This window comes from Chanodichthys erythropterus, chromosome 13 (assembly GCF_024489055.1).
Source record: "Chanodichthys erythropterus isolate Z2021 chromosome 13, ASM2448905v1, whole genome shotgun sequence".
In the NCBI taxonomy this organism is placed as follows: Eukaryota; Metazoa; Chordata; class Actinopteri; order Cypriniformes; family Xenocyprididae; genus Chanodichthys; species Chanodichthys erythropterus.
Genome location: NC_090233.1, coordinates 119,605 through 147,568, shown reverse-complemented (window position 1 = coordinate 147,568; position 27,964 = coordinate 119,605). Strand labels below are relative to the sequence as shown.

The 27,964-nt window shown below is 36.9% G+C and overlaps 1 protein-coding gene across 1 annotated transcript in view; it reads left to right on the top strand.

The window, feature by feature from the left end:
* The first annotated feature begins 443 nt into the window (after positions 1-443).
* LOC137034906 (active breakpoint cluster region-related protein-like) overlaps positions 444-27,964 on the top strand; it is a 41,473-nt gene continuing 13,952 nt past the window's right edge. Inside the window, exons 1-3 of the mRNA XM_067408145.1 lie at positions 444-615; positions 21,131-21,190; positions 21,296-21,405. Coding sequence (XP_067264246.1) covers positions 460-615; positions 21,131-21,190; positions 21,296-21,405 — 326 coding nt within the window. The 5' untranslated portion in view covers positions 444-459. The remainder of the gene's footprint in view (positions 616-21,130; positions 21,191-21,295; positions 21,406-27,964) is intronic.

Here is a 27,964-nt window from a genome sequence, read left to right as displayed (position 1 = left end):
CTGGGGATCAGACGTTGAGGAAAGCGCAGCAGAGAGCAGCGGGAGAGAGATGCAGGTGGAGGAGAGAGTTACTTTAATATCCACTGAAGGATCTATACTTTAAATATTAAACTTGAGAAAAGGCAGAAACATGGCAATGTTTACTTTCCTCCAGAAATGAGCCCTTTATTTCACAGGGTTCATTTTTATGTTGATTTTCTGTATCATTTTGTTAATCCATCTTCAGAGAGCACTCAACTTAAGAAGTGAAGAATTTTGTCTTGTGATCTCCAAGTAAAGACACAAGAAAAAAAAGTTGTATTTTTTATTTTAGATAAGTGTTTTTTATCCATTTGCTGTGAAGAATTTGGGAAGAGTTTGATTTTACCTTTGGGAACCATTCTACTGGTGTTCCAGGAGTCAGCCCCCCCCCCCCCCCCCTCTTTCTCTGTGCGTTGCTGTGAGAGGAACACAGACAGGATGACCGAGATTGTGGTGACGGACTGTAATCTGAACTCAGTGTGTGAGCGCGTGGAGCGGCACTGCTGCGTGGACGATCCTTCAGCCATCAAAAAACACACCAACAGCGGCGCCAAACTGTGGGGCCGTGTGCGCAGTAAACTGCTCCGGCAAAAGGTCACTTGCTCTTTCATTCTTTCTCCATCTGTTACATTCTCTCTCTGCAGCTTCTGGTCTCATTCTTTTCATCTGTCCTGGCTTTTAACTCACTAAAAATCTCTGAATGAACCTGCACTTTTTCATGCTGTCTGTCTCGAAATGCAGAACGTTGATCCTATAAATAGTTGGTCTCACTTTATTTTAAGTGTCTAGCATTGTACTAGCATTTAAAAATAATCAAAATGTACAAGCATTTAAATCAATCATTTTATGCTTATGCTTTTACATTGTAAATATAAATATTGTAAGTACATAGTAGTTAAAGACAAATATAAAATGTATAAACAAATAAAATGTAAACAAATAGTTTTTATTTTTTGTATTAAAAAGGTATTCGCAACTCTTGCAACTCTCATATTGCAAGTGAACTGTACATGGAGACATTTAAATATATATTTTGGGGGTAAATAGCAATAGAAGTATGTATTTTCTCCTTTCTTTAATTTTCTATATTGTTTTACGTGTGTGTGTCGGTGTGTGTGCGTGTGTGCGTGCGTGTGCGTGTGTGTGCGTGTGTGTGTGTGTGTGTGTCCACTCTTGTTTTATGAATGAGTGTGCTCAATGTTGTTGAATGTTAGATGTTAGGCTGCTGTGTGTGTGTGTCTGTCTTCAGAGCCCTTGGCAAGTATAACCCACCCACTGATAAAGATCGATTAATCATACTTTTACTCTTACACACACCATTGTATAATATTTCATTAATAATTTTATTAATACATGGTAATAAATAAATTAATCTATGAATCTTTATTCACTGATGCAGAATCAAAATCCAACTTTTTTCAGACAAATGGAGGTTTTGATGATAGAACATTTGTGAGTATGATAGAAATCCCAGTTGAAAATAAAATTAGAATTAATAATTAATTAATTTTATTTTTAAAAATAAATGTGAAAAACGAAAATGAATAAAAAATCAAAAATATGACTAAAAACAAGGCACAAGGCATAGAGGGAAAAATAGAGGAAAAACTTGATAATTACAATTTTATTACAATTTAAATAATTGTTTTCTATTTTTATATATTTTAAAGATTTATTTATTCCAATAATGGCAAATCTAAATTTTCATCAACCATTACTCCAGTCTTCAGTGTCACATGATCCTTCAGAAGTCATTCTAATATGCTGATTTGAAATCATTTTTTTTTTATTGATTCTTTGAGAAATTTGAAAAACAGCGTTTATTTTAAATAAAAATCTTTTGTAGCAAAATGTTAAATTATAATTCTTACTGAGCCCAAAGTTTTGAACATTTTTTTGTGTAAATGACACCTGCTCTAGAGGGAAGGAATGTATGTCATTTCGATTATGAGTAGTATAACATTGATGGGATTGCATCTAGCTCAGCATTCACTGTTGCTGAATGATCGTCCTGCTGTGATGATATCAGTGCCTTCAGACTCTGCATGTAACTTGTGGGAGTAGGTGTGTGTGTGTGTGTGTGTGTGTGTGTGTGTGTGTGTGTGTGCTTTTGTTTATATTACATTGTGGGGACCAAATGTCCCCATGATGTAATATAAACCTGAGTTCACCTACATCGTGGGGACCAGCCAGCGGTCCCCACAATGTAAATGGGTTTATAAATCATATAGAATGAGTTTTTGTGAAAAAGTAAAAGTTTGCACAGTTTCCTGTGAGGGTTAGGTTTAGGGGTAGGGGCAGGGTAGGGGGATAGAATGTACAGTTTGTTCAGTGTAAAATGCATTGAAGTCTATGGAAAGTCCCCACAATTCACAAAAACAAACGTGTGTGTGTGTGTGTGTGTGTGTGTGTGTGTGTGTGTGTGTGTGTGTGTGTGAGAGAGAGAGAGCGAAATCTAGGTCTCTCCACATGGGGTATCTGCCCTGCCAGCACTTTGAGCAGTAATTTATGTGCATAGTCTTTCTGGCTGTAAAAATAAAGCATTTAGACTCTGCTGTACTTATGTGTGCCTTCTGCCCATGGGGTCAATACTCTTCCCGATCCATTGACCCAGGGCTCACCGTAGAGACAGACAGACGGATTACAGACAAAGACCCCTCGCATATAATCCTGTGGCTGTAACACCTAATTTTCACTCTACAATCTTAAAAATAAAGGTTCTTTATTGGGATCTAACATTCATGAAACCTTTCCTTTACACAAAAGTGTTCTTCAGATTAATTATGTTCTCAAGACTAAGGGGGGAAAAATGGTTCTTCTATGGCATCACTGCAAAACCCCAGTTTTTTTTTTTTTTTTTTTTTTTTTTTTTAGAATTAATAAAGAATTAATTTTGGTATGAAAAAACAACAAAACAGGAAACGTGTGTTTCCATTTGATGAGCCCATGCTCTTTGAAGTTCTCTTCCTCTTTTCTTTCCTCCTGTCTGTCTTTCACTGACTTCCTCTTCTTCTGTTGTTTCTGAAACATCATTCTGTATTGTTTTGATCTAGTAGCATAATCCTTTATAGGATTATGCCTGTAAATCACGTACATGTACTGTGCAGACACACCCTGCCTTTGTCTTCCCACAGTTATTGGTACATAAAGACTGTCTTTCAAATGTATATACTCATATTCAGACTCAGGTGTAATAGATATACACATAATTGCCACTTACTTTCAATTACATTTATAAACAAACCTCATTTTGCAGCCATTTGCACTATAAAATGCTTTGAAACACACAGTATGAACTCTCTCACAGATGGCCAGTCTCATTGACTGAATATTGAATGAGTCTTTGTGGCCAACAGAGTGTGTGTTTATCTGTGTGTGTCTCTATGATATGGTCATGAATGATCCCAGTGTTGTCTCATGACCTGCTTATAATGTCTGACCTCCACAGATGTGCTTTTATTTGATAAACGTAAACCTTATCAGAACACACTGCCACTTTAACCCCTCAGACCACAAACAGCCTGTCTGAAATCATATACCCTTATATACCCCCTATAGCCTTATATAAGTGTACTATTTGAAGGGACAGCCATTTGTAGTGGTGTCAAATCCACAGTGGACATTGTGTGCACTCATTCAATCCCATAATGCACTACAATAACTAGTGTACAACCGATGTACACTCAATGGCTAGCCACTAGAGAATACCAATGCACTGAGCATTGCGCTGAATAAATTCTATGTCTCTCCAAAAGATGACGTCCACAGCACTTCTGACTCACTCAGTGTCTGAATTCACTCATTAGTTTTTATTTGCTACTTAAAATGTACTATATTAGTTATTACTTATTAGAAGTAATGTAGGGAATAGTGCATGATGGTGTAAGGAGTTATTTTAGATAAAGCCATACTCAATACAGCAGAGGTTCTCAATTGGTTAGTCTTGACCCAGAAAAGGATTGCAAATATGTTAGGTCTGTTTGGGGCAGCACAGATAAAGTGGTAAATGCTAATAATAAAATGAAAATAACAGCATAATTGTGTAGAGTTAGGACAATAATATAGGCTTATCACCTTGCTCTTGAATATTTGGTTGTCGATATGAAAGGTGATATGCTCATCCGTATTTTGGTGCAAATTCATCTGTCACTAGTCAAATTATGTAGATGATTGACTGAAAAGAACTTTTGTGTTACGGCTGGTGGTGTAGAGATGAGGCAGATAACAGATTTCCACAAACATATAAAGACTTTAATATAAACAAAGGCAGCGTACACCAAACTAGCGTCTAACATACAACGAGAACGGACAAGGAGTGAATGGGAACACAGGGTATAAATACAGATGACTAACAAAGGGATCTAAACAAGGTGATGGGATGATAAACAAGACACAGGTGAATCAAATGAACTAATCAACAGAACAGGGAAACTAGGTCACAGGGGAAGACAAACATGGGGCTCTGTAACATTTTGTATGATTGTAATATTTTTGCTACTGTGTTGGATCGCCACTTGATGTGTAAAATCAATGTAAAATCTTAGTCCTGAAGCAAAAGCAGCTGAGAATCATTGCTCTTTACGAAAGCACAGATGCGAATACTTTGCCAACCCATTGCAAGTATGATTCATTTGTGCAGTATTTTATGATCACTTTTTCCTTACTGTGGCATTAAAGGGAAAGTCCACTCAAAATTTAAAAAAAAACAAAAAAAGATATTATGGGTCCAAACAACACTGGACACTATTGACTTTCATTGACTTCTTTTATACTCCACAGAAGAAAGTCTATACAGTTTTGGAACAAATTGGGGGTGAGTAAATGATGACAGAATTTTTGCTTGATTGATTGAACTCTCATTTTAACAAACCTCAGTACTCAAGGAGTGTGGTGCTATTATACTGAATTTTCTAAATTGTTGCCATGACATGAAAGAGAAAACTGACTGCATCGAAGAACACAGTTTATGCTAATGCTCGCTATAGTGACCCTTGTGGCAATTGTTCCTCTTTTGAAATGAAAGGAACAACAGAAGGAGGGAGGGTCTATGTGAAATAGATTATGCATGAGAAGAAGAATATTTCCCCAGAATGAACCCATTCTCTGCTGTAACTATCTTCTCTCCTGCCTATACTGCCTCACAAATGGTGTTCGAGGTCTTAACACGCTAATGACTGAAGCACTGATGAACTTTGCTCCTCTTTAACTCTCTGGAGTCTGTTAACATGCCGACGCGTTTTGCAGGATTTTTTTCACATTGCAGGAAAGCAGACTTAAAAATACTCCGTCATTTCTTGTCATAGAGACATAAGTAATATATCAGTTGAAACTATGGATATCTTCTTTTATTTGTGTACACTCAGAGTAAAAACACAATGGTGTGCTTTTTGTAAAATAAAGAAAACTAACATGAAGCGTGATCTCTCGTCTGCCTCTGAAGTCCAATCTGATAGTTCTCAGAAAATGAACTGTAACTTATGAATACTAATGACAAAAAAATGACACATATGTCTAAAGAAACGCTGAAATGTCAGGTTTTAAATCGTGCAAGTCAAATCGAAAACAAACATTCTGTGTTTATGTAATCTGTATGAAAAGAGAGTCATGTCAGAAGTCTGTGATTCAGCTCATTATCCGCTAATTCGGCCACGCCCACGGAGCCAGCACTATTCAGAGGCAAATTCAGAGGCAATACTTGTATGCATTGTCTCAATCGTGTATTTATTGTCCTGAAAAGTGTTTATCTGGATGTTAAAACCATGGTTAGCGATCTCTAGAAGACATGCCGTTGGTTCTTTTTCTTCTTTATATGAATCTGTGGCCTGAAGATGTACAGAGAGCGCCCTCCGGCTGCAAGTATGAGTTGAAAACACCATTCCTGAAATGTCCTCTTCTTCTTTAGAATAATTTGTGGACTAAAGGTGTACAGAGCGCCCTCCGACTGCAAGTATAAATTGAAAACACAGAATCCAGCACTCATAGTGATGACAATACTGAATAAATATTACTCCTCTGTATAGAAAATTGACATAAACATATAAGAATCCATCAATATTTCTCCAAATGTGCATGCTTTTAAGCTAAAAGGCTATATGAAATGCCATAGAGGTAGCATAATTGTTCAGATACTTTGCATCACAGAAATACATGATATTTTAAATAATATAATAGAATACCATTATTTTAAATTGAGCTGAGACATGATTACAGAGGGTTTTTTCACAGCCTACCTGACTGAAAAGCCTCATTAATATGCAAGTCATTTCAGGTCATTATTATGTGATTCTTTTGTCTTCTCAGATGTAAATGACCCATTATTCATGATGATGAATAATGGCCTCCATGCATACTGTGTTTCTTGACAAAAAGTGTCTTACAAAAACTAAATCAATATATTGTTTTATATGAAGGAATAGGCAGCATAATTTTTACATAATTCTGAAGCAAAAACTCCAATACCCAGAAGTCTTGTCAATACAGATTTAATATACTTTTTTGGCCTTATTTCAGTGACTTAAGTTCTTTGTTTTTTCAATAACCACGCATAAACATTATTCCTTCAAAAACACAAACATGTACATACATGTTCCTCACATATTATTGTAGCCTAGTTTGTGCTGACATGCTGTACTTCACAGGAGTGTAATGACACTTGTGTCATTAATATGTTTATGAACAACTGAAAAAAGCAGAAATGTCAGGGCATGTCAAAACCTCTCCAGGCCCCAAATCAGCCTCAGACTCCAGAGGGTTGAATTCCAGCTATATGCTAATGGATGCTTTTACCACCCACATAAATCTTCTGCTGCCAATGTGAGGGCACCAGAACCCTTTGAGGGGCTACTGAGCCCCCACAAGACCTTGCTTATTGGGCTAATGGGACTGGACTCAATGGCTGTTGACCTGCTTAGATTTCTTTTTACAATTAAGTGCTCTGGCAGTACTGTAGTACAATGATGGGAACACCATGGTACTTTGATATATATCATGGCTCTGGATGATTTCGTAAAACTTTATTTTAGTCTCCTCGTTATATTGTTGTTACCATGTACTTACCATAGTAATAATGGCAGTGGTATTTACTGTGCATGGTACATCAAAATTACCGTTGTTGTTGTTCAGTCACCAAGTCATGTCCAACTCTTTGCGACCCTGTGAAGTACAGCATGTCAGGCCTTCCTGTCTTCCACTATCTTCTTGAGTCTGCCCAAATTCATGTCCATTGCATCGGTGACACTATCTCTCAATCTTCCTTCCCCTTCTCCTTTTGCCTTCAATCAATCCCAGCATCAAGGTATTTGAGCTTTAGCCTCAGTATCTGTCCTTCCAATGAATAGTCAGGGTTGATTTCCTTTAGGACTGACAGTTTTGTGACTAGTCATGGAAAGTAGGGACACAAGTCGGTTCTGGGGCATTTTGAGCCATACCCCTGTAAAGCTGCATGGTTGCATAGCAACGACAGACGCAACGGGAAAATCGGACCGCATACTATTAATAATAAAGGATAATGTGCATTGTAAATGTCAGTAATTTATCTTTTTTGAGATTAGAACTTTTTGAACAGGATTCTGTGATAACTGTATAGTCCTGATTTAGACCTTAGTGGTTAGACCTGGTTTGAGTCAAAGGATTAAAAAATTCCTGTACATTAAACTCTTCAATACTTTTACTTTTGACTTATAACGCACATTTTACGGCTACGGATACTTTATACTTTTACTAATGTAGGAATTTAATCTGATACATTTACTATTACATTAGTAAATCCTTGTTAAGAAGTAGTAACTGGCTAAAATTATTAGCATCACATTCAATTCAAGAATAGTAAGGTTTACATGAGCTAAGTCATTCACACCAGTCAATTCAAGCAGTTGAAGCGTTATTCAAATTAACATGCTAACATTACCATCTAAAAGCCCACTATAGTAATGGGGGTTTTTGGCAAGTGATACGGTAAATTGCCGTATGTGTTCTTAGAATGAACACCAAACGACAAACTTTGATGTTTATGGAAACTCACCCCATAAGAAGCAGAAAAGATCTTGTTGCCTCCAATGAAATAAGATGTTCGGGCACACTTTCTCTTTGTCGGGGTCTTCTTTGTGGATGTAACCATCTCCGAAGTTTGCACTATGCATCTGTTTGCCTCTAAATGTCCAAAAATTTGCATGTCCTGCCACTCTTTTTCCGCAGCTAAAGAATCCAGCCGTATGTTTTACTTCAAAACATCTTAGTCGTAACGGCCACGGTTCGGCTCGTCTGCGATATTCTTTGCGGCGTCCATCTTCATTAAATTTTGATATTAGCTAGAGCCGGCCAGAGCGCTGCATACGAAGTAGCCACGCTTCCCTTGGAGGACGGCGTCAATAACAAAAGAAACAAAAGCTGGTGTATCCGATTCCAGTATGGAAATACAAACAGACAATGACACGCCCCTACTGCGAGACAGAATCTTTGAAAAACAAGCCGATTTCAACCTCAAAATGTACACTTTTAAATAAACCAATACTGCTATCTAAAACACAGAGATGCTTCTTCATGATCTCAACTAACAGATTCTGCAAAAAACGAAAATCACCAATTTTGACAAAAAACGCTTATTTCTCAGTTTGCTCAATAGTTTGCTGCCGACTTGTGTCCCTGGTTTCCGTGACGGGTCAAATTTGATCTCCTTGCAGTCCAAGGGACTCTCAACAGTCTTCTCCAACACCACAGTTCGAAAGCATCAATTCTTCGGCACTCAGCCTTCGTTATGATCCAGCTCTCACAGCCATATGTTATTACTAGGAAAACTTTAGCTTTGACTCTACAAACCTTTGTCGACATAAGACCATTGTACCATGTTAAAAATACATTGTAATGCTTTTTGGATTTTTTTAATGTTATTCTGATTCAGTACTACTTTCATGTTTTGTCTTATAATTTGTGCATTTTACAGAATGGGTCTGTGAGGAGTTGTTAATATTATTCATGGCTCTTTTTTAACGGATGTTTAGCTTGATTTGTGATGCTGTCCTCTTTTAGTTTAACTGGTTTGCATTTATTAGCAACAGAGACATTAGCATCTAATAGTAACTGCCATTATAAACATCTGTTAAAAATATATCTTATGCTCCATAACTATCGGGGTACTTACTGTAGTTGGGTTTCTCAACTCCTGGGGTTGTTGTTTTAGTTCCTTAGTTACTTAATTCTATTTTTAGTAGTCAAACACAAAAACCATTTTAGCATGTTTTTTGGACTTCCTCAATTAGCAATATCATGTTTTAAGGCATACAGTATCCTATTGTGTTCTTTAAAGAATCTTCCCATATAAAAATTTACTCTGGCAGCACCATGGTAATACATGGTACTTTGATATTCATGATCCATGGTACTTAAATGGTACTCCAATAATACCATACTAATTTCAAAGAAATAAAAGTAACAAGGAGCTTTTTAACTCCTCTTTTACAGGAACAATATATAATAATCATTCAATACTAGGGGTGTAACAATATATTGTGTCACAATATATCGCAATACAAAAATGCTACAATATGTATTGTGGATAGTGACAATATATATTGTGTATAGTTCACCCAAAATTAAAATTACTGCATAGTGTGAATATCTTTAGATCCCATCTAAAATAATTCTGTATTTTCAGCATCAGAATCATTAATATTTTTATTATGGTATGACCATTGTCATGTGCATTGGGTCACCAGCATCAAGTCCAAGCCTATTCATTTCCACCCCCAATGTAATACCAACTTTAGCATTTTAATCAACAGTTTATTTTTTGTTAACCTTTTAACATATGTCTTAGAGTATCGCAATAATTTTGTTTCATTAGTTCAGTATCATGATATGTATCAAATCATGACATGACGGTATCGTTACACCCCTATTCAGTACCATGGTATATAGTTCTATAGTGTTGCCATATTGATACTGTTGCTGTACCATGGTAGTACCACAGTATATTTTTAAGGATGGTCAAGTGTTGTGTTTACCTTATATGGAAGAGCTTTAAATGTTGTACAATAAAATATGATGATGATGAAAGATGTGAGGATGTCATTGATGACAGTTGTTTATGAGTCATCAGATTATTGGCATTTCCTGTGTGATTAAGTTACATTTACTGGAAGAGGCCCAGCCCAGCAGGCCCAGCCTGTGACATCAGCCCAATGCATCAGAACACTAAAGCAAACATCAGCATGACCTCTACACTAAACTCTGAATACCACAGTAATCACGGCTTTTTCCCACACCACGAACAAACACAAATTCTCCTGCAAATGCCAAGATGTTTCCAGAGTTAGAGCTGTAACAACTGGCCTCATGCTATAGAGAGATGTGTGTAGGGTAACTTGAGCATGTCATCTGATATTGATGAATAGGATGGTCAGGACATTGTGAAACAGTGTGATATTTTACTAAGAGTTTGTTGAACAAATTGGTTTTCATGACATTCGGTTCCAATATGTGTTCTTTAATGTCTGGATTCATATAGCTCAAATTGCTCAAGAAGTTAATGCTGGTTCTGATAGAAAGGTGTCAGAATACACATTGCATCAGTTTGTTGAGTATGGGGCTGCATAGCCGCAGACCAGTCAGGGTGCCCATACTGACCCCTGTCCACCGCCAAAAGCACCAACAGTGGGCATGTGAGCATCAGAACTGCACTGCAGAGCAATGGAAGAAGATGGCCTGGTCTGATGAATTGCATTTTATTTTACATCATGTGCATGGCCGTGGGCGTCACTTACCTGGGGAACATATGGCACCAGGATGCACTATGGGAAGAAGGCAAGCTGGCGGAGGCAGTGTGTTGCTTTGGGCAATGTTCTGCTGGGAAACCTTGGGTCCTGCCATCCATGTGGATGTTACTTTGACACGTACCACCTACCTAAGCATTGTTGCAGACCATGTACACCCTTTCATGGAAACAGTATTCCCTGGTGGCTGTGGCCACTTTCAGCAGGATAGTTCACCCTGCCACAGAGCAAAAATGATTCAGGAATGGTTTGAGGAGCACAACAATGAGTTTGAGGTGTTGACTTGGCCTCCAAATTCCCCAGATCTCAATCCAATTGAGAGAGAGAGAGAGAGAGAGAGAGATAGATAGATAGATAGATAGATAGATAGATAGATAGATAGATAGATAGATAGATAGATAGATAGATAGATAGATAGATAGATAGATAGATAGATAGATAGATAGATAGATCTAGATTCAGAATATGTGTACTACCCAAATAATGACTAAAAGTAATCCACTATTTTGAACGACAAAGCAGTCAGGAGTTAGATTAACCTCGGTGGAGTTAAACTTGAAAAATTGTGTATATTAACATCTTTCCGCGTTTAAAACGACATTGATTCTCATGTTCATTCATGTTTATTTGATGCTGTGGACTCGTAGTAAGAGATGATTGGTTTACGAGCCTCTTGAGCTGAGGGGCTACAGCAATCTGTCACAACCATGGTTTGACATTAACTTTTTTGCTCACCAGCCACTGTGGCTAGTGGTTTTCCAAAGTTACTAGCCACTCAGCATTTTCACTGGCCACAATTTTGATGTTGGTAAATTACATTTTATATGATTAAAGTTGACTTTGTTATGCTTAAATTACTTTATTTTGAGTAATTTTACTTGATTTAGAAGATTTAAAACCCTTTCAAACTTTTAAATGCAGATTGACCACCCAAATCAAGACTACCTTGTATATCAGCTGGTATGTACAGGTGGGCAAGAGGTGGACAATATGAGCATGGGCTAATATGAGATAAGTTATTTGTGTTAGGCTATATAAAAGAACAAAGAAGCTAATCACAAAAACAATAGTAAATTAAAAATAATCTTTTTTTCAGATACACTAGGTTTAACATATAGCCTACATTCATTTAACATCTTTTGTTGTTTGATTAACATTAATGACCTATTTAATTGGGCAGCTGAATGCATGGACGTAACTGACGCATATTCAGTTATTACTCGCCTGTTAACGTCCACTTAAGCCATAACCGACTGTATTCACGCGAGATACTCCACACGATGGACATTTAGACATCTGTGTGCACGTGTATTTAACTATTCAGGCGCGAGGTGAACTGATCGTGCTTGTGACAGAGAGAGAGAGAGCGCACGCGAGAGAGCACTTTTGTTGTGTGTCATTCAGCGCAATTCCACCTATCCCTCCTTCACTAACTGCACATAAATAATTAATTGTGTGATTGGATTGTAATTTTGTGCTACGACGGTCTTCGGCGATCATTTGGCTGTAAACTGAAATTATATTCAACCCACCAAAGTGGCTAGTGGGAGTGGCTGTCTTACCCGCCAGTTGAAATCTACCCGCATTTGGCGGGTTGGCGGGTGTTAATGTCAAGCCTCTGAGCTCTTCAGGCAGTTCCTTTGACCTCATGATTCTCATTTGCTCTGACATGAACTGTGAGCTGTAAGGTCTTATATAGACAGGTGTGTGGCTTTCCTAATCAAGTCCGAATCAGTATAATCAAACACAGCTGGACTCAAATGAAGGTGTAGAACCATCTCAAGGATGATCAGAAGAAATGGACAGCACCTGAGTTAAATATATGAGTGGGTCTGAATACTTAGGACCATGTGATATTTCAGTTTTTCTTTTTTAATAAATCTGCAAAAATGTCAACAATTCTGTGTTTTTGTGTCAATATGGGGTGCTGTGTGTACATTAATGAGAGGAAAAAAATGAACTTACATGTAAATGATTTTAGCAAATGGCTGCAATATAACAATATATATATATAGGAAGGGGTGTATACACTCATGATGGGGGAAGAGAGAAAGTGAGCAAGAGGGAGATTTGAAGAAAGACTGCAGAAAGCAGATGGCTGAGAGACAATTACAAAAGAGAAAAAGGTCAGATAAATATAATTGTAAAAAGAAGAGATAAGAGATAGAGAATATATAATATATATATATATATATATATATATATATATATATATATATATATATATATATATATATATATATATATATATATATATATATATATATATATTATACTGCTTTCAAATGGAGCGGAATTTAATAGACAGAGCCGTAGATCACTGATAAGCCACGCAATATCGCGTTCAATATCGACGCGATTCATATCGATATTGAACGCGATATTGCGTGGCTTGTCAGTTAACTACGGCTCTGCCTATTAAATGCCGCTCCATTTGAAAGCAGGTGATGCCGATTTAGTGGTAATCAGGGAACTGGCTTTACTGACGAAATGCGCGTGACAAAAGCATTCGATATATCGCCCAGCCCTACTGCAGTCTTTCTTCAAATCTCCCTCTTGCTCACTTTCTCTCTTCCCCCATCATGAGTGTATTCACCCCTTACTGCTGATTGGCTACAAGTGCGTTGTGGTGCTCAGTCCGATCCACTTTCAGCATTTTCTCAGATATCGCTTACTCCTTCAGAAATCATTCTAATATTATTATTATAATATCTATTATTTATTATTATTATTATATTGTTGAAATTCATGCTGCTTAATATTTATGTGGAATTTTTTTGTTGTTTTCCTGGATTCTTTTTAATAGAATTGTTTTGTAACATTATAAATGTCTTTACTGTCACTTTTTATCAATTTCCTTGCTTAAAGTGTTATTTTCTTTCAACAATATTACTGACCCTAAAGTTTTGAACAGTAGTGTATATTTCAGAACATTAAACCATGGGAGTAAAATATGACAATGCGTCAGTCATTTTCACAATATTGGTGAAATTGTTTGATTGTCTCGATCAAAACAAGCTGTAAATGTTTGCTATATAAGCTACAAGGTACATTGTCTATTTATTGCACTGTGCAGTTCATTGTTAGGAATGGAAGAAGGAAATGGAAGAGAAGAAAGGGATGGTGACAGGGTTTTAAACTCTACTTGAAGAATGTGAATTAAATATTTGATTTCTTTTGATTAAGTTGTGTGATTGCAACTGAGATGGTAGACCGAGTTTGTTTCTGCAGATATTATCTAAATTATCTGGTTCATGTAGTTAAAGGATTCTCAGCTTGATTGACCAGTAAAATCAGTCTAACCTAGGTTTGCTAAATAATGTGCTGTCTGTCAGTCAGCAGCCCTTCTCAAAGTTAAAACCTGTGTGTGTGTGTGTGTGTGTGTGTGTGTGTGTGTGTGTGTGTGTGTGTGTGTGTGTGTGTGTCTCTCTACACTGATGTATGGCTCTACACTGATACACACACATTATATATATATATATATAATAATCGGAGGAGTAGTGAGGCTTTATAGTAATCTTAACAAGGACTTGCGTGTGCCCGTATGCACATGCTATATTTGTAACAAATGAACTAATATCATGTTCTTCCTCCCTCTGGTTCATGTAGTTAAAGGACTCTCAGCTTGATTGACCAGTGAAATCAGTCTAACCTAGGTTTGCTAAACAATGTGCTGTCTGTCAGTCAGCAGCCCTTCTCAAAGTTAAAAACTGTGTGTGTGTTTGTTTGTTTGTTTGTTTGTTTGTTTGTTTGTTTGTTTGTTTGCGTGCGTGCGTGCGTGTGTGCGTGGCTCTACACTGATGTATGGCTCTACACTGATACACACACACATTATACATAGATACAAGGACTTGCGTGTGCCCGCATGCACATGCTGTATTTGTAACAAATGAACTAATATCATGCTCTTCCTCCCTTTTTTTCTGTAAGTATTCTCTGTGTAGTTTGTCTTTGAGTATAGAGAGAGCAGAGAGAAGCTAGCCAGAGAACACTGTGTTCCCGCTCTGCACAGCAGCAAACTGGCAAAACAGAGAGAGATGGGGTGGGCAGGGGGGAGGGACACGCTGAATGCGAGAGGACGAGACTGCAGGAAAGAAGAGAACAGAATTGTGATCTGTATCTCCAAAGTTCAGTGTAAGATGTGCTCTATACTAGTTATTTATATGTACCATGATTATATCATGTGTTTTTTTAATCCATCATGGTAACATGATTTCGCTGTGTTGTGGTACCAGTTCATGTTGACATGGTTTTTGGGCATCTACCATGGTAGTAATACCATGTTATACCATGTGTTTTCAGTATGTACCATTGTTATACCATGTCTTTGAGCTTATACCATGATTATACCATATTTTTAGACATGTACAATGGTACATGGTACCATTTTTACGTTTGGTACATTTTACGTTTATTTTGATAATACTATGGTTGCTGAATATTTACTGTGATAATATCATGTTTTTAGGCATGTCCTGTGGTAATACCACATTTTTTGGACATGTTCTATGGTATTATGTTGTTTTTTATATTTATCTTGATGATACTATGGATTCTGGATGTTTACCAAGGTAATGCCATGTTGTTATGTACAGTGGGGATCGAAAGTTTGGGTATGAAAGTAAAGCAGTAGCAAAACACGAGAGGTTGCTGATTTGATGTGAGAAACTTGTCGTATTAATATTTGTTTCGATTTGCACACGCAGACAACAATCAAAACACCCGTGTTACGAAGTTGTAGTTGCAGATTAATAAAACCTGTTAAAACTAATGATATTTTAATGAAAATATTGTCTTATACATATGCAATTATTTCTTTCCGCATGCCAAGTCGCACCGGATGGCGTTGTTCATTGGTCAGGCATCGACCAATAAAAGGGCTTCACCCCCCACCCACCCCCGTTCCGCTCTCTCCCTTTTGCTTTCAAGTGCTCAAGTCAGTTTTGCAACAGGGATATCGCAAAAAGAGTAGCAAAAGTCAAAGCACCAGGAATTGAACTTGTACTGCCAGATCTGAGAGGTTGTAAGCGCCGACTTGAAGCTGTACAGCGAAAGTGAAGCAAAGTGCAACAGTAAATAAGTCTCATACATTTGTGTCTGTCATTTTGTCTATCTATCTGTTTTGATTGTTGTCTGCGTGTGCAAATCGAAACATTCAGCTTTTCACATCAGGGCTGTGAGTGTAAATTTCAGTTTTCAAATACAAATATTAATACGACAAGTTCTCACATTCAAATCAGCAACCTCTCATGTTTTGCTACTGATTTACTTCCATATTTGGGCACCCCAGGTAAAAAATTTGTATTCATGTGCATAAAGAAGCCAAGAAAAGATGGAAAAATCTCCAAAAGGTATCAAATTACAGATTAGACATTCTTATAATATGTCAAAAAAAAGTTAGATTTTATTTCCATCATTTACACTTTCAAAATAACAGAAAACAAAAAAATGGCGTCTGGAAAATTTTGGGCAACCTGCAGAGGTTATAGCATGCACCGCCCCCGTTGGAAAGCTGAGACCTAAAAAAAAAAAAAAGCGTTTACAAGCTGTGATACTTGCCAAAGGGGGCAGTACAAGGTATTAACTCTGCAGGGTGCCCAAACTTTTGCAGAAGCCATTTTTTGTTTTCTGTTATTTTGAAAGTGTAACTGATGGAAATAAAATCTAACTTTTTTTTTGACATATTATAAGAATGTCTAATCTGTAATTTGATGCCTTTTGGAGATTTTTCCATCTTTTCTTGGCTTCTTTATGCACATTAATACAAATTTTTACCTGGGGTCCCCAAACTTTCGATCCCCACTGTACATGTACCATGTTGGTACCTTGGTTGTTTGCATAATTGGCATTACCATCATAATTTTAAATAACATAAATACCATGGTGTTCTCATCTGATACCATCACTCTAGCTGCCCGGGTACTTTTTGGATACTACCACAGTACTTTTGTGTTACACTTTTTATTTTATTTCCTTGTTACAGTGTAATTACAGAAGTAAAAAAGTATTAATTCAAAACATATTCTTACTATTTGACTAGGTTTAGGGTTTGGTTTATAGTTAGTTGCTTGTAATTATGCATACTTTACTATTAGTACTATAATAAGTATGTATAATGTGTAACAAAAACACTGTAAAATAATGTTACCCTTTTTTTTACCATATATTTTTGTAATCACTCCCATATTTATGATACATTTCCATGTGGCTGATATTAGAGGAGCTATTAGTGAAGGACATTGAAGATACTACTGGCTTGGTGTATTATCCTGAGGATAGTTGTTCCATGCAGAGAGTGATGAAAACAAAAGTTTCCACTCTGACCTTCACCCCACCTCCATCATGATCATCCAGGCTGGTTTATAGGGAAACAATCGAGTACACCATTGAAATAATCTCATAGCATAGACATTCAGTTTGGACTCTTTCTTCCCAAAATTTCCCAGAGGAAAGTAAAAAGTGGTGTCTGTGTGGTGATCCCCCTGGTGCTTTAGTAAGAGTTTGAAGGAAAGCACTTGGGCAGATACGGTGACTACAAGGTGAGTCTTTGAGAGGGTAAGATGTTTAGCTGTATTAAAGGATTTTTTAGACATTTTCTAGAAATTTGATTCCATGTATTTTTGATAAAGCACTGTAGGACAAGCCAGAAGGTTAGAGAAATGCTCAAGTAAGGTCAGGTGTAGCGTGTGTATTTGGGTTCTGTAAGGCTTCATTCACACAGAAGTAGTTCTCAATACACAGTTTTGAATACACCTCCTCTATAATGAACATGTTTTTAATTTTCTAAATTAAAAAAACATTTTAAAATTTTATTTGGGCATAAAGTCAAAAAAAAGTGGAAAAAAAAATCCAAAGAATGACAGTTTTTTTTTGTTTTTGATTTTTGTTTTTGTTTTATTTTCCAAAAAAAGAAAACATTTTGAACCGTCAAGTCAAACTTTTGTCCATCAAACTGATGTGGTGCAGAAATGCCAAGTAAAATAAATAAACGAGTAACAGGAAATGGAAATTATTTCAGAGAGGACCTATGCAGACCATCATGAATGTGTGTCATGGTCAATATGTATCTTAAGTATGACAGAATTTGATCTAGTTATGTCCTCCCTATGTCACCACTGTTGATCTCAAAATATCCATTTATTACCCTGCTAATTTGATTGGTGTAAACATGTCATATTGGTTTTATAACCAATTTTTTTTGGTATTATAATAACAAGGCTCCAACATTCCATAAATATCAGATATCTAAGACTGATGCCGGAGTGCCTCGACCAAGAAAGGGCTACTCTTTGAGAAAACAAAGGAAATTAACATTTGAACTCTCTCTTACAAAATTAGCATCCCCATCCGAGATGCAATCACATTAGTGACACACTAGTCACTCACACCTCAGCATTGCCTTAATCTACATTTCCTTTCCTCCACCCCCTCTTCCCCCATCTCTTCTCTCTACATGCAGAGATGAACTGAAATTCACCCAAAATCTATATGGTTTAATGTGAACAATCATCACAGAATGCTACACATGTTTGGTATCGTTTGAAATGTCTCAGTGCAACTAGTACAATGGTCTCGTCTACATGGAAGTAAACTAAAGGTATTAAAGGTTTTAAAAGTTTAGAGATACTTTGGTTGCAACCATGGGTGTGCCCCTTTCCCAGGGTCCTTCATCCAAATTACCTCCTGTTCTACAGCAAGGTGCAAACTCCCTAGGTCTGTGACCCTAGTCAATGCAAATTCTGATTGTAAGTTCATGCCCCACATTGGGGGATGTTTTGTCTTGGTCTTGAGTATTTAAAGAAATGTTGCAAAAGGCTCGGGGCAATTTTGTATTCAGATGAGCCTACATTGCTGAGTGTCCAGGACGCTCAGCAATGTGTATTTTTCTAATGTCAGGTATGCATCTTACTCTATTTCTGAGCATTTGATGTTTTGTATTGATCATCTTTAAATTGATTATGTAATTGGCATGATACATTTACCTGACTAATAAATTGTCACATCTGATTTTATTCTGACTTACCCTGAAATTATTGACTTCAGTAGATTACGATGTATCCATTGTTACCGCAAATCAGCGTCAGGTTAGTAACGGACTAAAGTCCAGTTTTGAGTGGAGCATAGGGCACGCCAATTGTGATTTTAGAGCTCCGACTAATGCTTGGCATTAGTTTAAGTGTACTGTAAAGACTGTAAAGGCTAAAAAGGGAATTTCTGTTTAGGACAACAAAATGTTGATCGACCAACCTAAATAGGGTGAGCCTCTGATTAATGTAATGTTACTCTAGCTAAGTGTACATGGGAAACAATGACATAACCAAAACAAAGCTACTATCAGAGGAGTAATAATAGACTGGCTTATCTGTAGTAGTGGTTGTGACCTCTGACTAGAGATAGTGTTACTTTAATTCAAGTGTATACAGATCTATGGGGAACAAAATACAAAATACTTTTAGATAGAGCAAGCATGAAAGCGGCGTTCTAAACAGTATAGTCAATTACCTCTGTCTAGTGACCAAGACTGGCGAGTTTGTGATCGTGGGCCCGCAGCATAATTAATGAATGGCCAGTGCGAGGACCCTGTGCAACTCTGAGAACCGAATGAACGAGTACAATAAGAGTAAAGAGTTAAACAGAATATTCAAATGTAGAGCTAAATTATTATACAAATGACCAATAATCAGTTGACATTCTAACCTAAATTCGAGTTCATAATAAAATGGAGTCAGATAATAGTTTACTTGGAATTAAACTACTTTGCCATACTGAAAAGACCGAACACGCAAGAATCCTTCCCCGTCCATGGGAAAACCACATTTAGGCCTATTGGGCGGGCCTTACAGGTAAGAATCTTATTATAGCCCTAATATTTGTAGAAACAGCATCAGTAATGATGATTGCCCACTAATTGCAGTGAGAGAAGTGATTTTAGTGATATAAGCTAATGCAGTTTTATGTGCTTGACAGACCTTGCTAGACATTCTCATAAAAAGCTATTCAACCTAAAGCAATGTTCATTTTATGGGAGTTTTGTCAGCATTTGTGCTATTTGTGTTCCCTCATGTTTCAGCCAACTTCATGTTGATTGTTAGTGAAGTTTAATTAAATGCATACACACAGGAATTGGTTTAGATTCAGTCTTAGTGTAGACCAGCACCGCACATGTAGAGGATTTCTAACAGTGACCAGTGGTAAAGAACTGGTTTTAGACATGGTCAAGACTGTCAGGTTGTTAATTATTGTGACTTTAACCTTTGGGTTTGTCTGTGGCATGTTGCATGGGAAACTTGTGTGGAAGAGCTGTGTGTGTGAGAGAGAGAGTGTGTGTAACTAAGTATCTTCTCCTCAGAGAGTTGTGTGTTATGGCAAAGAGCACAGATTTTACCTAGAGTGGTTCTCCTTATGTTCACATGCAGGACAGTAAATCACCTAAATATTGTAGTGTGAATTCTTGTGAATAATGCGTAACACTCTATGGTATATATGACAGAAATGGTTTAATCTCTTAATATAACTGTTACAAGTTTGAGGTACTGTAGTGACTGTGCTATAGAGCTGTGTTACAGTGAAGTGTTCATTATAGAGCTTTATACAGTGTTCAGTGTTCAGTAGTTATACAGTTTGATTCATCCGTGACTTCAAGGCATCAAGATATTATGATTTTCTGTAAAGCTGCTTTGAAAACAATATGTATTGTGAAAATTGCTATACAAATATGTTTGAAATTTGAAATACAGTGCAAATGTTTACTGATATATTGCTCAAAACAGTAAACCTGAAATACCCTCATACCCTGATAAACAACATTTGTCCTGAAAGACTAAAAACTGAGGCTGTTTTCTGAGCCTCAGGACAGTTTTCCCTCAGGAGGCGATTTATTGGTGTTCATTGTTAAAATATTTTTTTCTGATTTATTTCACTGACCTAAAAGGTGTAAATACTTTCATAATTTACTTACCTTCAAAACCTGTATGAATTTCTTTCTTCTGATGAACACAAATGAATGTTTTAAAGAATATGGAAGTCATGGAAGAATATGGAAGTTTTTTTGTTTTGTTTTTTGTTTGGGTTTTTTTTATGACAAAGCAATACATGCTTTAAACGACATGAGGGTAAGTAAATTATGAAAGTATTTTGCTTTTTGGGTAGACTATTCATTTAATTTAATAATCCATCAGCACTCCTAATCTGCTCTGGTCTCCTCAGCTCTAACCTTTGACCTATGACAGTATTCTGTGAGGCCATTGTGTTTGCAATGCATTGAGCAGCAATAATTGCATAATACTTTTTTGTGTTTATTGATGAAGCAGTTCTCACACTCATTTCTCTTTGCCCCTTTACAGCTGGACCCACAGACTGTGCAGTCCAAAAACTGGCATATGGACGTCATAGAAATGAATGGGGTACTAATATATTTCTCATCAATCATATTAATATTTTTGCATTATTGCCTTACACAAAGTTTCTGACTTATGTGTGATTTACCTCATTATCTCATTCCTTTTCAGATTAAAGTGGAGTTTTCCATGAAGTTTACAAGTCGGGACTTAAGTTTGAAGCGGACACCATCAAAGAAACAGAGTGGCGTGTTTGGGGTCAAAATTAGTGTGGTAACAAAGTGAGTGAAATATCAAGCCTTAAAGTCGGCATAAAATGAAAATCCACCCTATCTGTTTTCTAAAAGAATGTTGTTAATCTCATTGTGAATGATTCGTTTGTGCATTTGTCTCTTTTTTACCTCATAATGATTACAGTTTTTTCAAATTGCTTAGACACTAAAAGTGGTACGTAAGGCCCAGTCAGTGAAAACATTCACTCATGTACTAAATCTTCAAACCAAGTATGCAAATCTACAAGCATGTTACATGCTTTACACTCAGTTTGCTATTGTAAAACTTTTTGCAACACTTCAAACACAGTTCTCTACCTTAGACACATCACTTAAAACTAATGATGTTTTATTAACAAAGTTCGGGTGGAACAGGTGCAGATAATTAACCTAATAAGCTCAGGTGGAGAGCATTCAGTTAATCAATGCAAACAATGACCAGAGGTATAAATACAGCAGACTTGCCTCTGTTCGTCTGACAGTTCATCAGATCCTTCACTTCAGGTCTATCTACTTCTACCACAGCTGGGGGAGTACTCTGGGTTCGGGCAAAAATTTCTGAGCTTGGAGCCCTCCCCCGGACAGCACGCCAAATACGCATAACTCAACACTTTCATTTGGGAAACACTGCCATAAATACCACACTAATTTCCTGATTACCTAAACCCAACAATCGAGTGATAACTCTCATACATAATTTGTTCACTTAGATTTCTGATTCAGATTTTTTTGATTTCTCAGTGTTCTTACCCCATTTGCATTTCTGTTTATAGTGTGTGTGTGTGTGTGTGTGTGTGTGTGTGTGTGTGTGTGTGTGTGTGTATATATATATATATATATATATATATATATATATATATATATATATATATATATATATATATATATATATATATATATATATATATATATATATATATATATATATATATATATATACATATATATATAAAATATATATATATATATAATATATTAGGGGTGTCCTCGACTACGGATTTACATAGTCGAATCGGATTCGAATCAGATTGGCTATATTCGACTGATAGTCGAATCATAAAAGAAGGGGGGAGGGGGGTCTACTAGAAAAACAGCAGTCCACTAGAGAGTGCGCACGGACTTTGAAAGGTTCGCGCACTGAACTGTGCATGAGATGGAGCAGGACATGGAAAATGAAGGCCTGGCAATAGCCTACCCGCGGCTAAAGACAACTTTTATTTTCTTTCACACACAGCACAGAGAAACATCTTTCTAATAAACCGACCAAACTGCCTGTCAAGTGATAAACGAAACTGACAATGATTTTATCTTTTTTAAACAAATGAAAGGCAATGTGGATAAACATTCACAGCCACGATGTACAGAACACTCTCAAAGATATAGAAGAAAATTAATAAAAACATTTTGGATCAATAAACTTTAAAATATATATATTATAACTGCAGAAAGGCCACACTGCAGATAGAAATAGATTTCATATGTCGGCAAATCAAATTACATCAGCTAAATTGTCTGTGCGAGCAAGCTTTAACTAATCTACAGCGCAACATTGATGCACCAAAAAACATAAATAGATAAATAATTTAATAAAAAAATTAAATATTTTTTTATCAAACATTAATTTACAGAATTGAATTAGAACAGAATATACCGTTCTAATAAATGAAAATAGCCTAATTAAAAAAATGAAATATGATCAAGTCAAACTGCAAAATGCCTGAAGTGCAGGGGAATATATATTTAAAACACAAGCCAGAAATAGTTAAATTAGATAACCCAGAGTGATCAATAAATAAATTAAAATTAAATAAATTATTAAAATAATGAAAGTATAGTTAGAATTGTCAACTTGTCTTTTTAACTACAGAGACAATAAACGCTAAACTGGAGTGGCAGTCTTTTTAGCAAAACATTCGCAGCATCAAAAAATAAAATTACATCTGGCTGAAATAGTTTGAAATCACTTGTAGCTACCCTACCTGATTGAGAGACAAAAATCCAGTCTTTCACGCGATCTGCCTGTGTATTTGAGTCTTTTCAAATAGCGCACTAATCAGCTCGTTGGCCAGCAGAAGCGCGCCGCAGTGTTTGTCGTTGTTGAGTTCTAGGACATGAGCTGTTGGCACAAATTGCATCATATGTTTTTTTTTATCATCTTTTACCATTTCAAAGTGCATCCAATTGTACACTTTATCCCAGACATTGTTGAAGATTTAATCCCTGTCGTGAAGATGCTCATCTGCCGGTCACGGATCATGGAAGTGAAACTTAAATCGGTCACAGGTTGGATTTATTCACGCACATTAAAAAATATTTATTAAAAGCTTCTTTCTTTTCACATTTTTATTTATAGTATTAACATAATAGGCTGTATATTAACCTATTGGGAAAGAACCGGTAGGTCTATGTAAAATCAGATATTTAGCGCCCCTATATCTCTTCTCATAACACCTCTGCGACGATTCAACTGTGAGATTGGTAGTCAAATCAGGCTCCTCCTATCGAAGATTCGATTATTATGCAAGTGACATATCAGTAGGCTTGGGTATCGAGTATCGATTGGAACCGGGACTAGCTTTGCGATTTTCCCGGAATCGTTCAAAAGTTTAAATTTCGATTCCTAGTTTCGATTCCCAGTCCGCCGACTGGAAGAAGAAACCGCTTAACATCAACGAAGAAGCGTCCACCGAAAGTGTTGGCATAACCGAGCGAGTCGAACATGGATATCGTGCGTCGGCGGTCCAAAGTGTGGCTTAAATTTTCTAAATAGAACGAAATCTCAGCAAAATGCAACATTTGCGGCAAGATTGTTTTGTGCATAGGAGGGTGCACGTCGAACATGATAAAGCACCTCCGAGTTCATGGAGTAGAAATAAATAAATCTCTTTGATGCGCTGCGCCGACCGTCCTCCGCTGCCTCTTCCTCTGGCTCCGACCCCCAGTCTGGCAATCCACACGAGATCCGAGTTTTTTCGTATCCAATCTGAGCCACTTCCAAATGTGGTTTTAAATCCGATACATATCCGATCTCTGAACATGCGACGTACGTCTAAACACGCATATCCGATTCCTATTGAAATTCCAAGCCATCAAACGGCGTGGGCGGCACGTTTGCTCACTAAAATATAGCTTCAATGTTGTATTATGAAGCAGACGTGCATGTATGCACTCGCACTAAAAATTCGCAGCTCAATATTAATGTGGGAACTTTGTCTAACATGAAAGAAATTGCGCACACACATATACCGGCATGGCGACATTTGACTCTCGAGTTAGGGGGGGCAAGAATTTTGATTTATTTATTTATTTTTTTTGCAGGTAAACATCTTTTTGTACCTGCATCAGCAAATTATTCACGGAAGTTTTAAGCAAACAAGTTTAAGTTTGCTTGTTCTTTTTTTTTTTTTTACTTATTTATTTAATAATTCACTTAATTGTATTATCACGGGAAATGACGTGGACGATATCTGGAATCAGAGTTCATCATTTTGCGAGCAACTGATGATAAAGAAAAATGTCACGTCACAATATTGATAATAGGTATTACGATTTTAAACCATGAAGCCGAGCCAGTTGATATCACACAAACAATGAGCAAACTTTGCGTGAGAGTTATGCGGATGAAGTCTCACTAGAGAACAGTAGCGGCTCCTTGCCATAAATATAGGTAGGGCAGATTCTGGGTGTTAACGCTAGTTTATTATAAACATTTTGCAAGCTTTATATTCTAATCGCTGAACACATCAGACACACTTTTGGCAGGATTCGAATGTCCTTGCCTTATTCAGACTGAGGGTGGTGCTCTAATGATGATTGACAGACTTTAGTACACACAACACACAAAATCTTTGAATTGTATTTATTGCTTTTGTTTTTAGAATATTGTTTTAGAATAGTTATGTAGGAATTCGAGAAATGAGCACGTTTAAATTAAAGGGTTTATACCCTCATTAATGTTATACGCTACTCCACATAGGAAGAACAGACATGCCAAACAGTTACTGACCTGATGCAGACACATATCTGAAGCGGACTGATATCGTCTTGGTCTGGAGTGAGGTGTACGTGAGGTGTGTTTAACGTGGAAGCCGGGCAGCCAGAAATCTGCCACTATGGCTCTCTATGAGAGGGTGCTGCAATTCCATTTTTCACCACACATTTACATAGGAAAGTTGTGTGGCGCTGTAGAGCTGGGATGGGGCTTCCCCGCTTAGTATTATGAATACATGCCTGTCGAATCCATGCGCTACAATTTAATATATCCAGCTCACTTTACGACTTAAAGTAGTCTAGAAAATCTGAAAATTATTTGTTGCAAAATGCTGAACACATTTATAATGTATTATTAATTCAGTGTACATAGGGTTAGGCCTATATTTTAGGATTAATATTTTGGTAAGGCTCTGCCCCACCTACCCATACAGAGCCGCGGCTGGTACAGAAACTGAAAGTAAAAACCATAGACTGTGGTAAAAACTGAGCTTTTGGCATCTGTCGGCGCATATCCTCTTAGAGACTATTAATTTATTAATTTATTTTCTTAATATTTCTCTTGTGGTCCATAGTGAGGAAAAAAATTTAAAATTTTACGAAAATAAACTAGTTGTTTTTTAAATGAAGAGTATCCAACTAATCTTTTATCCTCACTCACAGCCCATCGTTTATGCGGTGATGCGCTATGATATTGTGGGGAAAATTAATTACAATATTATCTGAATAATAAAAGTAGCATAATAATAATAAGAAGAATTTAATAGCCCTGCGTGCCCCGTCCGATATACGCCACTGTGAAGGGATAAATGGCGTTCGGGCACGGCATCAAAGCGATTAACTGTTTTATCCAAATCCACATGCATGGACCGTCCAATGTTCAGTACTGCATGTCTCCTGTATCTGATGTTTATCATGTGTTTTCAGAAACGTTTACTAGACGGTGGACTAGCTTTGACTCTCTGAATAGTGGCCGCGTGTTTTGTGACCACGGTCTTTCCGCGCTCACGGGCAAAGGACTCGGAGTAGGCTATCTTTGAAAAGCTCTCGCTCAACTGTGTGCGAGAAGGAGCGATGGAGCTGTAGCCTACCCGAGAAATTATATATATATATATATATATATATATATATATATATATATTAACCGCTCCAAATTGTAGTGGAATAGCTGACTGATCACATCGGGAAAAATTTTGGGGGCCCCCCCCCCCCCCCCCCCCTAATGCCGCCCATGTATACCGGTATTCAGCAGCTTCGCACGCACACGGTCTCTCCCTTGCTCGCTCGAATTCATTCAAAAAACGGAATTCTAAAACTAATAAATGTAGATAAAATATCAAAAACACAAATTACCTTTATTTTCCGGTCTATATCCGTTCAGTCAGAATTCGCGCTGCAATACATGACAGCTGTTAACTTATCCATTCTGACAGGCTAATCATGGCCACTCCATGAATTATATAAATAATTTTAATAGCACGGCCATTCAAAACCCAAGGTTCTACTATGTGCATTTAAAACTATCAGTGACCATCATTTTGGGGCAGGAAGTAGCCTAATGTAAACACAGATATCGATACCAGTCGCGTCTAAAATGAGTGTAAACACACTGGCCAAAAAATCGGATATGGTCAAAAGATCGGATTTGTGCATTAAGACTTGCAGTGTCAAAATTTATAATATTTATATTCAAGTTCATAGATTTTATATTTATATTGTAGTTGAAAACAGCCCTGTGAGAAATTCATAGTAAAGTTCATAAAAAGTAAAAAGTTCATAGAATTAATTGATGGAGAAGGTCAGACTATTTCCTTCAGAAAGACCGTTGGTTAGCTAGCTCATTTAAAATATCCTAAACTTTTTTTGACCCTGCCTCTTAAAAGAATCGGAATCGAGAATCGTTAAGAACCGGAATCGAAACAAGGAATCGAAATTGGAATCGGAATCGTTCAAATTCAAACGATACCCAACCCTACATATCAGTAAGATTTCAGTAGAATAAACATTCAGATTTTAGTTTTTCTAAAAAAAAATGTATGTTTGTTTATTTATCCATGTCTTTTTAGATAACTGGTATCAATCTCAGACAAAATAATTTGCCAGGTCTACTTATGTCTATGGAAACCCTACTTGGAGGTTGTTCCACATTATTAAACAACTCACAGTTCTCATGGAGAGGAAGAAAAATCTTTCTGAAGATGAAAAGCATGAAATGGTCCAATGTTGTGCAAAAGGCATGAAAACAACTAATATTTTGTGAAAACTGAATGGAGATTATCAAATTATCATAAGATTTCTGAGTGATTTAGAGCACAGCAGAACTCAGTCAGATAAAGGCTTATTAATGAAAGTTCCTGTCAAAAAAATTAATTGTATTAAAAGGGCAGCTATAAAAACAGTGTTGAGCAGCATACAGGTATCTGAAGCTGCTGGTGTCTCTGGAGTCTCGAGAAGCTCTCCATGCAGGCTGGCAGTTGTGCGTAAAGATGCATTTCAGCCATCACTAACCAAACCTCACAAAGAGAAACATTTACAGTGGGTGAAGAAATACATTTTCAAACAGTTGTATTGCTGTGGT